General features: G+C 44.4%; 1 protein-coding gene across 1 annotated transcript; it reads right to left on the bottom strand.

The window, feature by feature from the left end:
* Nucleotides 1-6,101: 6,101 nt before the first annotated feature.
* tbxa2r (thromboxane A2 receptor) lies at nt 6,102-16,245 on the bottom strand. The gene is made up of 3 exons (XM_056415107.1): nt 16,021-16,245; nt 13,099-13,982; nt 6,102-6,619 (listed from the first exon to the last, which is right to left on the bottom strand). The coding sequence occupies exons 2-3, from the start codon at nt 13,891-13,893 to the stop codon at nt 6,296-6,298; spliced, it is 1,119 nt and encodes a 372-aa protein (XP_056271082.1). The 5' UTR covers nt 13,894-13,982; nt 16,021-16,245; the 3' UTR covers nt 6,102-6,295.
* Between the last annotated feature and the right edge of the window lie 177 nt (nt 16,246-16,422).

Raw genomic sequence — 16,422 nt, 5'->3', positions numbered from 1 at the left:
CTTTGCAAGATGACTCTTTGCCATCAAATCTCTTTACTGTTCACAAAATGGAACTCGTTTTTTCATTTGGTACACAGCCATTTTTTCAAAAGACACACACATACATTCATTGAGTGCACACAATTAAGCATTTGCTGCACACAGAAGGGCAAAATTGAAAACACAATCATCGAAATGGAACACACCATACGAATGACAATGACTCAGGAGAATGAGCCATTTCTCCTTTTGTAAAATGTCTCAGTACACTGAGACATTTTAGGCCTACTTTTTTCAAAGTCAAACTTAAAACAGCACACAAATATGCAGCAAAAATAGGTTTATTCTGGTACACAGAGACAACAGTACAGTACTGTAAACCGGCCTGCTCAACCGCCCCCCCTTCGCAGAAATTCCAGTAATTAGGCATCACGCCTCCGGTTCCTGTCTGGCCAGAGGGCCTCATCTACATCGCAGGCAATGTTATCCCTGTCCAAGCAGCGTTGGAAGAATGGCCTCGAGTGACGCATGAAGCCCTGACAGGCCTCGACAGTCACGTCGCCGCAAGCCTCCTCCATGGCCTGGAGCATTGGGACCTGGGCCTGTGGGTTCCGTTCGTATACCTTCCACCTCCAAGCTGAAAAGAATTCCTCCAAAGGATTCAGGAAGGGTGAATAAGGTGGAAGGTACAGAACGGAAAAATGTGGGTGGTCCTGGAACCACTCGCGCACTTGAGCAGCCCGGTGGAAACTCACATTGTCCCAGATGACAACATGATCGACCCTCTGTTGGTCACCTATTTGGCCAGGTGGAAGACGAGGAGACGGGCGGTGTTATAGGCCCCTAGGTGGGCATGACGGTGCAAAATCCCATGTTGATTCATCGCAGCACACATCGTGATGTTCCGACCACGCTGGCCGGGGACCTCAACAATGGCCCGCTGGCCAATGACATTTCTGCCCCTTCGCCTCCTCTTTACCAGGTTGAAACCCACCTCATCAATAAAGATGTACTGGTAAAATACATTTGCTGTGTCATGTTCCTGGATCCGCTGACACAGAGCATGAGAATGCAAGTTACAGTATGGACACAGAGAGGTCAACACAGTGGGCTACAGTGAGACACTGGAGAGAAGGCACAATATTGAATTACAGGTACATGCATGTGTCAGTGCTGAATGTATGGTTCTTACAAGCACAAACTCTCGCCGAAAACTCCTTGATACGGTCTGTGTTCCGTTCAAATGGGACCCTGTACACTTGTTTCATCCTCATAGTATTCCTAATGTGGATAGGCTGACAGTCTGGACATTTCTAAATATAGCACGGTCAGCCAGGATCCTAGCTTTTACAGTTTTTCTCCATTGCTTTGGCTCAATTCTTGAAATAGAAAGACATTCTCAAAACAACTCGTGCAAACCTCCAAACCACTGGGCACTTGTTCACAACAGATTTGAATTTCTCATTCCTTTAATCAAATTGCAATTGTTTTAGAAACTCCTTGCAAATGACAAGTACAATTGCCTACAGCTTGCACACATTTCAAATGATTAAGCACATCTGTGCAAACGGTTAGGTACAATTGCCTTCAGTTAGCCCAATTACCAATTGAATATATCTTGTTGGTCTAAACCAGTGGTCGCCAACCCGTCGATCGCGATCGACCGGTCGATCTCGGAGACGTTCCCTGTCGATCTCCAAAATAAAATGAAAATAAATTCAGAAACACATTGTTCCTTGTTTTCGAACATTTTCTGAGGTGTCTTCTGAAATGTTTCCTTTCTGACTGGAAGATTGAGGCCAGAAAAGATCTCCGCCTGATTCATGAACGCCTGAAAACGGGTTTGCTTACACAGCCGTGTTGTCAGCTGTGCGCCCTGAAAGAGGGGAACGTACCACTACAGGTGAGGCAGGGGGAAATGCAGAAAGACCTTTATTGATAACTTCACATATTACACAAGCTCAAAGTACACCGACATACATCTAAGTCATCAATAAATAAATGTTGAAATGCCTGTACCTTCGTGTACATTTTTACGTTACGGCATTAACAGGTTACGCCTGCGCATGCGCGACAGCCGAGATTCTTGGCGACTTGCCAGGTCTTACCTCCGTGAGTTGGGCTTTTCTGCTGTTGTCCTTCAAAACAAAAGCTCAACATTGAGCTTTTTTTCTTGTCTGATAGAGCAATCTGGTTTACTTGAAAGTGATTGCAATTGCATTTATTCTATTATTTGAAAAGGGACAGATGCAGGAGTCACAAATGGTGATTCTCATATTTATTATTATGAACATTATTTAAATCTGAGGATGTCTGTAGAGCTGATGTGAACGTAATCACCAACGGTCTGAGTTCAGAACCAATCCCAGATGAGAAAACTTTCATGAATACCAATTTTGCCCCGAAAAACTCGTCAGTGGAGTTGAGAAAATCACCAAATCAAAGACCAGGAGCTGGATTACTGACAGACAGCTGACAGACGGCCCCAGACTGGCTGTCTGAGATTATGAACTAACTACAAGCTCACAGACAGAGTTCAGTCACAGCCGTCACACTGACTGGAGTCACATGGCTTGATGGCATTATGATGAGAGCTGAACTTACATGAGTTGCACTGACTGATCATGTTGTCAGTGTTGTGCTGCAATGTAAATAAATACAACATTTATATTGGTAGTTCATCCAGCTGCTCATTGCAAATGTGTTTTTTCTTGTTCATATTGTGTGCGGTTAACAAATATCGTACTTGTTATATTACACTTAAATTCTGTGTACCTGGTCACATCAATTTGAACGCTGGACCAAAATGACAATTAGGCCAAATAAAAAGTTGTAAGTCCAGTCTGGACAGTCGTTTTCTCTCAACGCCTCAAAGGTAGATCTTGCCGGTCATGAAGGCGGAGGTCAGGGATCTTGGGCTCAAAAAGGTTGGTGACCACTGGTCTAAACCAACTGTTGCTTCTCAGTCAAGTGGTTGTTCTCTGCAAAACATCTTGGCATACTTTCCTTGTGTACATCATCACCTGTACAATAGTTCACTCCACTGTCAAAATCGTTCAGGCACATAATACCATGAAAGATATCATGGTATATACTGTAATATGGATCTCTTGGATCATCGGTTTCATTTTCAGGTGCAACTAGAACTTTACTAATCAAGGGGGAGTTTCTCACATCCGATCACCAATCACACAGTCATTTTAGTGAGCTGACAGGTGCTATCCAGGAGTATAAATGCTTCCATCAAATATCTAGGGCTTGACAAAGTTCAGTACAGTTTACAGTATGAACATGGAAGCACCTGGCCAGGTAAACGAACAAGGGCAACTGCCTGTTCGAGGAAGAGGAGGAAGAAGAAGAGGAAGAGGAGCAAGGGTGCCTGGTGGTGGAGGGTGTATGAGCATTGGGCTCTAAACCAGAGGTCCCTTCTCCAGGCAATGGATGCTGCTTGTGCCGATGTCACAGATCAGATGCAATGTTGACGAAAATCTGTAGCCAGACAGACGTGAGCGCGAGGATGAGCAGGAGAGTGAGGATGAACTCCAGCTTTGAGCTCCAGCTTTGCTTTACTTTCCTACTCTATGTTTTGTTACAGTCGTGTAGGCTATACTTAATTTTATTTTTGATGTGCTTTTTGTTTGACACTATTTTTTGCTGTACACATTTTCTGTTTTGCAATTACTGTAACAATTTCAATGGCAGTATAAGTGCATTACAGTATGTGATGTGAAACCTTGTTGGCTCCTCTTGAATGAATCTTTTTTCTGTTTGATACACATTGTATTCTGGAAAGAAAACATCTACTACAGTAACCATTCAGTGTCAAAGGACTAAGCCTTGAAATGTGCACATGAGGGATATTTCTATAGTTCACTGCCATACTGACAAAACATCTAAACATTTTGACCTGCAGTCTTTAAACAATGACGAAGGGACTTTTCATTTTGGGGGCACTGACTATTTGTATGAGAAAATGAATTCGTTTTGACTGATGAGTTGTCTGTTTTGGGAGAGATATGACCTTTTGCAGGTGTGCCATAGTGTTTTGCTAAACCATCTACGTTATTTTGGCAAATGTATTTAAAGCTTTGAGAATGTCCTTTTTTTCAAGAGAGAGATGAGCCACAGCAATCGAGAAGGAAGTTTTCATTTTGGGGGCACTGACTATTTTTATGAGAAAATGATTTGGGTTTGAAGCTTGAGTTAACTGTTTTGTGTGAGATATGACCTTTTGAAGGTGATCTATGTAGTTGTGCTGAACTATATAGGCTATTTTACCAAATGCACTAAGAGCTTTGAGAATGTCATTTCTGTTTCAAGAATTGAGCCAAAGCAATGGAGAAAAACTGTAATGCTGCAGTCCTAATTGCAAATTGCTCAACAGACCTGAATGTTTAGAGATTTGACTATTTGTGTGTTGTAGGTTGATGCTTTGAGATTTTACTTGAGAAGTGTGTGCAACAACTGAACATTGTGTGTCGTGTTTTGACAACAAGGTGATGTGTAATTGACATCAGAGTGTAAACAAAGAAAATCAGAGTCTAATGCAGATAAGGCAGTGTGAAGTAGTGCCAAATTGGTTCGAACGATTGGTACATGAAGAGAAGGTTGTGCAAATTGTGCAGAATTTTCGCTTTTTGGGTGTTAACAACTGTGAAAAACTGTAATGTACACAACACTGTCCAAGCAACTTCTAAACCTTCATTTCACTGCATTCCTCAGATATTTAAATTAGAAATACTGAAGAGCAACTTTCAAGTAGTTTTTGAAGTAGATAGAGATTTTCAAACTATTTATGTAAGTATTGATATAAGACCTTTCATGCAGCATAACATCTCCTTTTTCTACTATTATATCTAGTTTGCGTTTCTTAAGTTGACAGTAGAAAAGATTTAAAACATGAACTTTGAGTTTGAGAAGCAGCGGGACGATCTCACTCCAACTCAACTCTACACTAACGATAATGCTAACACTAAGGCTAATGCTAACACTAACGCTAGCACAAACGCTAACACTAACGCTAATGCTAACCCTAATGCTAACGCTAATGCTAACACTAATGCTAACACTAACACTAACGCTAACACTAACGCTAATACTAACACTAACGCTAGCACTAACGCTAACACTAACGCTAACACTAACGCTAACACCAGCACTAACGCTAACACCAGCACTAACACTAACGCTAACACTAACGCTAACACCAGCACTAACACTAACACTAACACCAGCACTAACACTAACGCTAACACTAACGCTAACACCAGCACTTGCACTAACACTAACGCTAACACCAGCACTAACGCTAACGCTAACACCAGCACTAACACTAACACCAGCACTAACGCTAACACTAACACTAACGCTAACACCAGCACTTGCACTAACACTAACGCTAACACTAACATCAGCACTAACGCTAACACTAACGCTAACACCAGCACTAACACTAACGCTAACACCAGCACTAACACTAACGCTAACACCAGCCCTAACACTAACGCTAACACCAGCACTAACACTAACACCAGCACTAACACTAACGCTAACACCAGCACTAACGCTAACACTAACGCTAACACCAGCACTAACACTAACGCTAACACCAGCACTAACACTAACACTAACGCTAACACCAGCACTAACACTAACGCTAACACTAACGCTAACACCAGCACTAACACTAACACTAACACTAACGCTAACACTAACGCTAACACCAGCACTAACACTAACGCTAACACCAGCACTAACACTAACGCTAACACCAGCACTAACACTAACACCAGCACTAACGCTAACACTAACGCTAACACCAGCACTAACACTAACGCTAACACTAACGCTAACACCAGCACTAACACTAACACTAACGCTAACACCAGCACTAACACTAACGCTAACACTAACGCTAACACCAGCACTAACACTAACGCTAACACCAGCACTAACACTAACACCAGCACTAACACTAACGCTAACACCAGCACTAACACTAACGCTAACACTAACGCTAACACCAGCACTAACACTAACACTAACGCTAACACCAGCACTAACACTAACGCTAACACCAGCACTAACACTAACGCTAACACCAGCACTAACACTAACGCTAACACCAGCACTAACACTAGCGCTAACGGGTCGTTGATAAGCTGTTGAACAGTTCAGTTTCATGCAGTGAATTAACACGATTCCGTTCCTTCAGATCATGAGTGCACCGCTGCTTCTGGCCACGGTTCACATTCCTCAACGAGCTTCCGCGCTAACAGTCAAACACATTCTGCCACTGCTGCAGCGACTCAGCCCATCACGGGGCCGGAGGGGGGGGCTTCAATGTGGATGGGGGGGTCACATTGGACTTGTGAGCCTCTTCTGCTTCATCTGGACCCAGAGTGCTCCCCAGGGACGAGCGCGTGAACCTCCGGACCGCGTGTCTGAAGGACGGGTACACGGCCGCGACGGAGCCGCCAGGCCAGTGGAAGCGGGGGTAGATTCTCCTGAGGATGGCCCATCGACACAGGATGTAAACCCACGGGTCCAGGATCTGATTCCAGGTGGCGAAGCGTAGCCACAGCAGCAGGTACTTGATCCTCAGGGGTCCACCGGACAGCACCGTCTGTGCAATAAAGACCTTTTGGTGGAGGGATGGAGTGGGGGTCAGGATGAAGGAAAGAACAAGAGAGGACAGAAAGTATGGAGGGAAGGTGTGGAGGAAGAGAGGAAGTCAAACAAGTAGCTTGGGACACAAGAATCAGAACATAGACAGGGATGGACATAAGGAACAAATGGTAAAAGATAAAATGGGTTATTATTGCAAATGTGCGGGTACACACACACACACACACACACACAGAGACACACACACACACACACACACCCACACAGAGACACACACACACACCCACACACCCACACAGAGACACACACACCCACACACACACACACAGAGACACACACACCCACACACACACACACACACACACACACACACACAGAGACACACACACACACACACCCACACAGAGACACCCACACACCCACACACACACACAGAGACACACACACCCACACACACACACACACACACACACACACACACAGAGACACCCACACACCCACACCCACACAGAGACACACACACCCACACACACACACACACACACACACCCACACACACCCACACAGACACACCCACACACACACCCACACAGAGACACACACACACACCACACACACACACACACACACACACACACACAGAGACACACACACACACACACACCCACACACACACACACACACACACAGACACACACACACACACACACACACACAGAGACACACACACCCACACACACACAGAGACACACACACACACACACAGACACACACACACACACACACACCACACAGAGACACACACACACACACACACACACAGAGACACACCACACAGAGACACACACACACACACACACACACACACACACAGAGACACCCACACACAGAGACACACACACACACACACACACACAGAGACACACACACACACACACACACACACACACACACACACACCACACAGAGACACACACACACACACCCACACACACCCACACAGAGACACCCACACCCACACAGAGACACACACACACACACACACACACACACCCACACACACACACACAGAGACACACACACACACACACACACACACAGACACACACACACACACCCACACACACACACACACACCCACACAGAGACACACACACCCACACACACACACACACACAGAGACACACACACCCACACCCACACACCCACACCCACACAGAGACACCCACACACACACACACACACACCCACACCCACACACAGAGACACACACACACACAGCTATCCTAGGCAGTGACTGTTACAGTTTTTCTCCATTGCTTTGGCTCAATTCTTGAAACAGAAATGACATTCTCAAAACAACTCGTGCAAACCTCCAAACCACTGGGCAGTTGTTCACAACAGATTTGAATTTCTCATTCCTTTAATCAAATTGCAATTGTTTTAGAAACTCCTTGCAAATGACAAGTACAATTGCCTACAGCTTGCACACATTTCAAATGATTAAGCACATCTGTGCAAACGGTTCGGTACAATTGCCTTCAGTTAGCCCAATTACCAATTGAATACATCTTGCTGGTCTAAACCGACTGTTGCTTCTCAGTCAAGTGGTTGTTCTCTGCAAAACATCTTGGCATACTTTCCTTGTGTACATCATCACCTGCACAATAGTTCACTCCACTGTCAAAATCGTTCAGGCACATAATACCATGAAAAATATCATGGTATATACTGTAATATGGATCTCTTGGATCATCGGTTTCATTTTCAGGTGCAACTAGAACTTTACTATTCAAGGGGGAGTTTCTCACATCCGATCACCAATCACACAGTCATTTTAGTGAGCTGACAGGTGCTATCCAGGAGTATAAATGCTTCCATCAAATATCTAGGGCTTGACAAAGTTCAGTACAGTTTACAGTATGAACATGGAAGCACCTGGCCAGGTAAATGAACAAGGGCAACTGCCTGTTCGAGGAAGAGGAGGAAGAAGAAGAGGAAGAGGAGCAAGGGTGCGTGGTGGTGGAGGGTGTATGAGCATCGGGCTCTAAACCAGAGGTGCCTTCTCCAGGCAATGGATGCTGCTTGTGCCGATGTCACGGCAGATCAGTGCAGGGGATGGTTGGGTCATGCACGGCGATTCTTCCCCCGTTGCATCGCAAGGGAGAACATCAGATGCGATGTTGAGCAGGAGAGTGAGGATGAACTCCAGCTTTGAACTCCAGCTTTGCTTTACTTTCCTACTGTATGTTTTGTTACAGTCGTGTAGGCTATACTTAATTTTATTTTTTATGTGCTTTTTGTTTGACACTATTTTTTGCTGTACACATTTTCTGTTTCTGTTTTGCAATTACTGTAAGAATTTCCATGGCAGTATAAGTGCAATACAGTATGTGATGTGAAACCTTGTTGGCTCCTCTTGAATGAATCTTTTTTCTGTTTGATACACATAGTATTCTGGAAAGACAACATCTCCTACAGTAACCATTCAGTGTCAAAGGACGAAGCCAAGATTGAAATGTGCACATGAGGGATATTTCTATGGTCCACTGCCATACTGACAAAACATCTAAACATTTTGACCTGCAGTGTTTAAACAATGACGAAGGGACTTTTCATTTTGGGGGCACTGACTATTTTTATGAGAAAAGGAATGAGTTTTGACTGATGAGTTGTGTGTTTTGGGAGAGATATGACCTTTTGCAGGTGTGCCAAAGTGTTTTGCTAAACCATCTAGGTTATTTTGGCAAATGTATTTAAAGCTTTGAGAACGTCCTTTTTTTTCCGAGAGAGATGAGCCACAGCAATCGAGAAGGAAGTTTTCATTTTGGGGGCACTGACTATTTTTATGAGAAAATGATTTGGGTTTGAAGCTTGAGTTAACTGTTTTGGGTGAGATATGACCTTTTGAAGGGGATCTATGTAGTTGTGCTGAACCATATATGCTATTTTACCAAATGCACTAAGATCTTTGAGAATGTAATTTCTGTTTCAAGAATTGAGCCAAAGCAATGGAGAAAAACTGTAATATGGATTGAATAATCGTTTGGCAACGCTGAGTGGAACAAGAGCTGAATTCATCGGGTCGGCGGTTTTACCTGAGGAACACATTCTATTGGTGGACACTATTGCAATCTCATACTATGTGTATCCTCCCATTGGTTCTCATATACGTGATGTCTCACTGTCCCTAAACGTCTCTCAGGTCACACATCGAGATGTTAAAGTATTCAACACATGAGAATCATAACCTGGGTATGAGAAAAGACACATATGAAGACATATAAAGACACATAAAGACACATATGAAGACATGTAAAGACATATGAAGACATTTAACTATAATCTGTCCTTCTGGTCACATGACATCTATTGTTCTGTCCATCCTGGAGAGGGGTCCTCCTCTGTTCTCTCCTCAAGGGTTCTTACCTTTTTTCCCCTTGAAGGGTTGTTTGGGAGTTGTTCTTGATCCGATGTGAGGTCAAAGGTCAAAGGTCAGGGATGTCTATGTGTACAGATTGTAAAACACTGAGGGGAATTTGTAATTTGTGAAATTGGGCTCTACAAATAAACTGAATTGAATTGAAATTAATTGAATATAAATACATATAAAGACATATAAAAACATATAAAGACATGTAAAGACATATAAAGACATGAAGACATGTAAAGACATATAAAGACATGTAAAGACATGAATACATGTAAAGACATATAAATACATAAAGACATATAAAGACATATAAAGACATGTAAAGACATATAAAGACAAATAAAGACATATAAAGACATGTAAAGACAAATAAAGACATATAAAGACAAATAAAGACATATAAAGACATATGAAGACAAATAAAGACATATAAAAGCATGAAGACATGTAAAGACATATAAAGACATGTAAAGACATATAAAGACATGAAGACATGTAAAGACATGAAGACAAATAAAGACATATAAAGACATATAAAGACATGTAAAGACATGAAGACATGTAAAGACATATAAAGACATGTAAAGACATATAAAGACATGAAGACATGTAAAGACAAATAAAGACAAATAAAGACATATAAAGACATGTAAAGACATGAAGACATGTAAAGACATGTAAAGACATATAAAGACATGTAAAGACATGAAGACATGTAAAGACATATAAAGACATGAAGACAAATAAAGACATATAAAGACATGTAAAGACATGAAGACATGTAAAGACATATAAAGACATGTAAAGACATGAAGACATGTAAAGACATATAAAGACAAATAAAGACAAATAAAGACATGAAGACATGTAAAGACATATAAAGACATGTAAAGACATGAAGACATGTAAAGACATATAAAGACATATAAAGACATGAAGACATGTAAAGACATATAAAGACATGTAAAGACATATAAAGTCATGAAGACAAATAAAGACATATGAAGACATGTAAAGACATGAAGACATGTAAAGACATATAAAGACAAATAAAGACATATAAAGACATGAAAACATGAAAATACATATAAAGACATAAAGACATATGAAGACATGAAGACATGTAAAGACATATAAAGACATATAAAGACATGAAAACATGAAAATACATATAAAGACATATAAAGACATATGAAGGGTTGTGTTTCATGGAGAGATTTCTGCTGGATACTCAAAGTAGGTAATTGTGTAAAAATGTGCAAAAAGATACACGTTCATATTCCTCTTCTGCTTGAAGGCCCCTTCAGGGTCTTAACACCACATACAGCATCACATACCTCAGAGGCCCCCCTTATTGAAGCAGAACCGAGGACCCCCTTATTGAAGCAGAACCGAGGCCCCCCTTATTGAAGCAGAACCAGTGGCCCCTTATTGAAGCAGAACCGAGGCCCCCCTTATTAGAGCAGAACCGAGGCCCCCCTTATTGAAGCAGAACCGGTGCCCCCCTTATTCGAGCAGAACCGGTGCCCCCCTTATTGAAGCAGAACCGAGGCCTCCTTATTGAAGCAGAACCGAGGCCCCCCTTATTGAAGCAGAACCGGTGCCCCCCTTATTGAAGCAGAACCGAGGCCCCCCTTATTGAAGCAGAACCGGGGCCCCCCTTATTGAAGCAGAACCGAGGCCCCCCTTATTGAAGCAGAACCGGGGCCCCCCTTATTGAAGCAGAACCGAGGCCCCCCTTATTGAAGCAGAACAGAGGCCCCCCTTATTGAAGCAGAACCGGGGCCCCACTTATTGAAGCAGAACCAAGGCCCCCCTTATTGAAGCAGAACCGGGGCCCCCCTTATTGAAGCAGAACCGAGGCCCCCCTTATTGAAGCAGAACCGGGGCCCCCCTTATTGAAGCAGAACCAAGGCCCCCCTTATTGAAGCAGAACCGGGGCCCCCCTTATTGAAGCAGAACCGAGGCCTCCCTTATTGAAGCAGAACCAAGGCCCCCCTTATTGAAGCAGAACCGGTGCCAGAGCAGCTCCCCAATGACTCATCGAGTCAGTGTCAGTTTGTGTCAGTGGCTTAGGGCTCTTTATGAAAAGAATAGTGATCCATTTAAATGCGTTTTGTCCAAGAATTCATTTGGAGAGAAAAACACTTCATATGAAAGTCATTTTGACAAAGGATAATAACATTTATCTCATTGACTGAATTCTGGACAAGTTTCAGACTTTTTGTCAGAAAGGACTCCAGGAGGACTGGGACCAGATGACTCTAGGAGGACTCTAGGAGGACTGGGACCAGATGACTCTAGGAGGACTAGGACCAGATGACTCTAGGAGGACTCTAGGAGGACTGGGACCAGATGACTCTAGGAGGACTCCAGGAGGACTCTATGAGGACTCCAGGAGGACTCTAGGAGGACTGGGACCAGATGACTCTAGGAGGACTAGGACCAGATGACTCTAGGAGGACTCCAGGAGGACTGGGACCAGATGACTCTAGGAGGACTCCAGGAGGACTCTAGTAGGACTCTGGGAGGACTCTAGGAGGACTGGGACCAGATGACTCTCGGAGGACTCTCGTAGGACTCTAGGAGGACTGGGACCAGATGACTCCAGGAGGACTCTCGTAGGACTCTAGGAGGACTGGGACCAGACGACTCTAGGAGGACTCTAGTAGGACTGGGACCAGATGACTAGGAGGATTGCGACCGGAGGACTCTAGGAGGACTCCAGGAGGACTCCAGGAAGACTCTAGGAGGACTCCAGGAAGACACTAGGAGGACTCTAGGAGGACTCCAGGAGGACTGGGACCAGATGTTTGTTGAATTTGACGAAGTGCATTGGCTCATAATTGCTGACTGCAGCTGTAAAGCAGCCGTTGTCTTGAGTGGGATGTTGGCAAATGCAACTCAAGGAACCAGGAATTCAGAATGCTACACTGACATATGTTTACTCGTTGAACATTTACTTTTCATTGCAGCTTTATCGTTGGTTATAAAACCAATTCTGAACATTCCATACACACGTATAATAAGGCTTACTTATTTCAAAGAGGCAAACTCACCAACAGGGGGCACCAGCAGATAGAAGCAATGGCCATGATGAGGATGAGCTGGACCATCATCTCGACTTCGTGGTCTCGGCGACGCTGGGTCCGATCCTGTCCACAGCACACCTTGATCAGGGTCACGACGCTCACCGTGTTCAGCAGAAAGGAAACGGCAACGGACATCAAGCCGACCAGCGAGAAGAGCAGGGAGAAGGCCAGGTCGCTGCCCTCAGAGCTGATGTTGAAAAAGCACCAGGAGCCAGGCATCTGCATGTGGTAGCTGCCAACGCCCGTGAGGGGCAGCAGAGCTATGCAGCCAGCCACCAACCAGACCATCAGCACCATGGAGATGGTCCGGCTCTTGGGCATGCTGGCGGAGCGTGCAAAGGGACGGTTGATGCCAATGAAGCGCTCCGTGGCCATGGCGGCTCCGAGCAGCAGTGGACACAGTCCATAGAAGACCATGGACATGCCCATAAAGTTGCAGAAGTGGCAGTTTGGATCCAACCGGCGCCAGTTAAAGTACGTAACGTGGAAGGAGATCACGATGGAGCCGGTGATCAGGAGGCCCATGGAGTCGGTGACAACCAGGCCACCCAGGAAGATCAGGAACGAGCGGGAGCGGCTATGAGTCCGCCGGAAGGACTTGAGGAGAACTACAAAGGCGATGAGGTTGGAGATCATTCCCAGAGTGGTGAAGATGGATGAGAAGTATGCCGAGGCGATGGTCGGGTGGTACTTGAAGGGAGGGCTGTTTATGGAGTAGCAGATCGGGGTGTGGTTGGCAAATGGCAGGACTGAGGCGTTCATGGTGTTCAGCTGGGGTGGATCGTTGATCTCAGAGGACTCAGAAATGGAAATGCGACGGCAGTTTGAGGAGTTTCATTTCTTTCTTCAACCTCAAAAGCAAAAAAGGGAAAGGGTAAACTTTGAATTATACAACACAAATAAATGGAACAAAAAGGCAATAAACGCTCCACCACGTCTTATCCAGACTGGAGGTAGAAACAATGCACTCAAAGTGTTGCTGTCAATGGCTTATTGAGCAGGGAAGGTGTTAAAGTTCAAGTTCCGCCAGGAGATTGGACTGGAAGCTGCGATGGACAAAGAACATTTAGTAAAATACGTTTTACAACTCTCATCATCAGGACCCACAGAGGCAGACGGGGAAATACAGGACAGGGATGGAGAGCGACGCCGAGACCAATATCGACTCATAGAGAGCTGTTATGTCCTGGCAGGAAATGCAGTCGTGACAGAGTTACTAACAGGAAACCAACATGGTGTCACAATCAGTTCATGTTGTACGGTTATGTTGCCCCTAGTGGTCTCTCCTCAACACACGGCACGCTGAACACTTCATTGACTGGCAACAAGCAAGATGGAGGGCGACGTGTTGCTGACACTGACGTGGAATCAAGTAAGTGAAAGAAACGAGTGAAATGGAAGGAAACCTTTGGATCTTCTGCTAAAAGCTAAGTGCACTATTATCAGGTGCTTTCACACCTGAGAGAATAATCAGAGGAGACGGTGCTTGGCGCCAGCTGCCCCTAGAAACCTTGTGAGGCATTAGCCAGACGAGCCGTGACTCTAAATCAACCCGACATCTTCAAACCCCTCGGAGGCAGAATGTGTGTAACACATGTGGAGAGGTTCCCAAGCAGCAGACCCAAAGACAACAGTTCAGATGTTCGGCTTCCACAAGAGACGGTTCACATCGATGTTGTGGTCACACACGGGATCTACTGCACTGATGGGGGCATGACATGGAAACATTGAGGCCTTCTGAATAGTCGGCTCCATCCACCAGTTACGATGATTTGTCTTCCTTGTATTTATAATGTCCCTTTATATAAAAGGTTAATATACTTTACTTTATTAAAGCACAAGTGAACAATAAATATGTGGAATATAAATCAGAAACCCATTTGAGTGTATTTGGCCAATAAAGTGATTTGTGAGGCGAATGAATAACAGACACTTGACAGCAAGCGGATTCACTGGGTTTTCTTCATCAACATTTCAAAATAAAGAAGCAGAATATCAAATGAACTGGTGTAAAATGCTTTGATCTAATGGATCCTATCAACCATAGACACCGGAGCAGGTACCTGGTACAATGCATCATTTCAGTCTGGAGTCAGAGACAACCTTCTTTAAAAAATCTGATTTTATGCAAGAAGTCTGACACGATGTTGATGCTGACTATATATTTTGAATATTTTGGAGCTGGCTCTGAGGAAATTACTTTGTGTTTTTTACAGGATGATAGCAAGAAGTCGGTCTGAGAACAACTACAACTCTTTGGATGCTTGACCCAAGTCCACATGACTAGATAACTATCTTCCCCCAGCTGTGGGCCTCAGAGGAAAACACACGGACGCTGTGCAGCCTTCAGACCTGAGGAGGTATTTTCTGAAACTGCCCTGGAGCCACACCTTCCCCCAAATCTAGGGGCAATAGAATTAGTTTCACTCCTCCCACATCAGTCCGTCTTAGGTGTATTTTAACATCGTTGGGAGTTCATTGATGAAGTCTGTTGATGTCATGCATCACCCATTGGGCTCAAGTGAACGCTTCTCTAAATGTGCCGTGACCTTTCGAATGACCTCTCTTTAAAATGGTGAACAAAGAAGCCAACATTACACTCTGCCCAACACGGGCACATTGGTTGCTAACTGAAAGCACCAAAGCAACTATTGAAGACTTCTTCTCCCAGCTGTGTGTCCTGACGGCTCATCTGAATAACTGATCCTGAGCACTGTGATCCTAAATGTCGAGGCTAACACACACGTCTCCTGACGCCTGTAAAACATCCTCTGTTTCACATTGTTGTACGTTAATGAAACTTCCACTGCATCTGTGACATCATCTACTCACGAGCATCGCTGTTGGCTTCACACGTGTTTGACTGGGTGATAAAAACATTTGTCTTACCATCACAGAAGCTGAGTCTCATTGGAGAAGTGTGTCCGTGCCGAGCATCTTACTGCACGATGAGACGAATAACCCAAAGAAGAGTCACAGGAAGAAGAAGAAGAAGAAACTTCTCCACGTACACCAAGTCCCAGCTCAAGAAGGCCTGAAGTACTGCAGCCGGCTGTGACCATCTCCCTTCCCCCGTAGATACTCATCTCTCTCCCTCCAGTCAGGCTTCCTTTAGCTCAGTTCACCCCTCCCCGGAAGACAGAAGGGGAATGGCTCGGGGGAGGAGAGCACAGAGAGAGAGAGAGAGAGAGACAGACAGAGAGAGAGAGACAGAGAGAGGAGAGAGAGAGATAGAGAGAGAGACAGAGAGAGAGAGAGAGAGAGAGAGAGAGAGAGACATAGAGAGAGAGA

The sequence above is a fragment of the Pseudoliparis swirei genome, chromosome 5, assembly GCF_029220125.1.
Source record: "Pseudoliparis swirei isolate HS2019 ecotype Mariana Trench chromosome 5, NWPU_hadal_v1, whole genome shotgun sequence".
NCBI classification, from domain to species: domain Eukaryota; kingdom Metazoa; phylum Chordata; class Actinopteri; order Perciformes; family Liparidae; genus Pseudoliparis; species Pseudoliparis swirei.
The sequence above is the reverse complement of the archived record's forward strand: the minus strand, read 5'-3'. Positions and strand labels throughout refer to the sequence as shown.

What these genes read in the sequence shown, in the direction of transcription:
- tbxa2r (XM_056415107.1), bottom strand. Translation starts at nt 13,893, where the DNA reads ATGAACGCCTCAGTCCTGCCATTTGCCAACCACACCCCGATCTGCTAC. An exon ending in TCTGCTGGTGCCCCCTGTTG is followed by an intron (nt 6,620 to 13,098) that starts GTGAGTTTGCCT and finishes CTCCACCAAAAG; the next exon opens with GTCTTTATTGCACAGACGGT.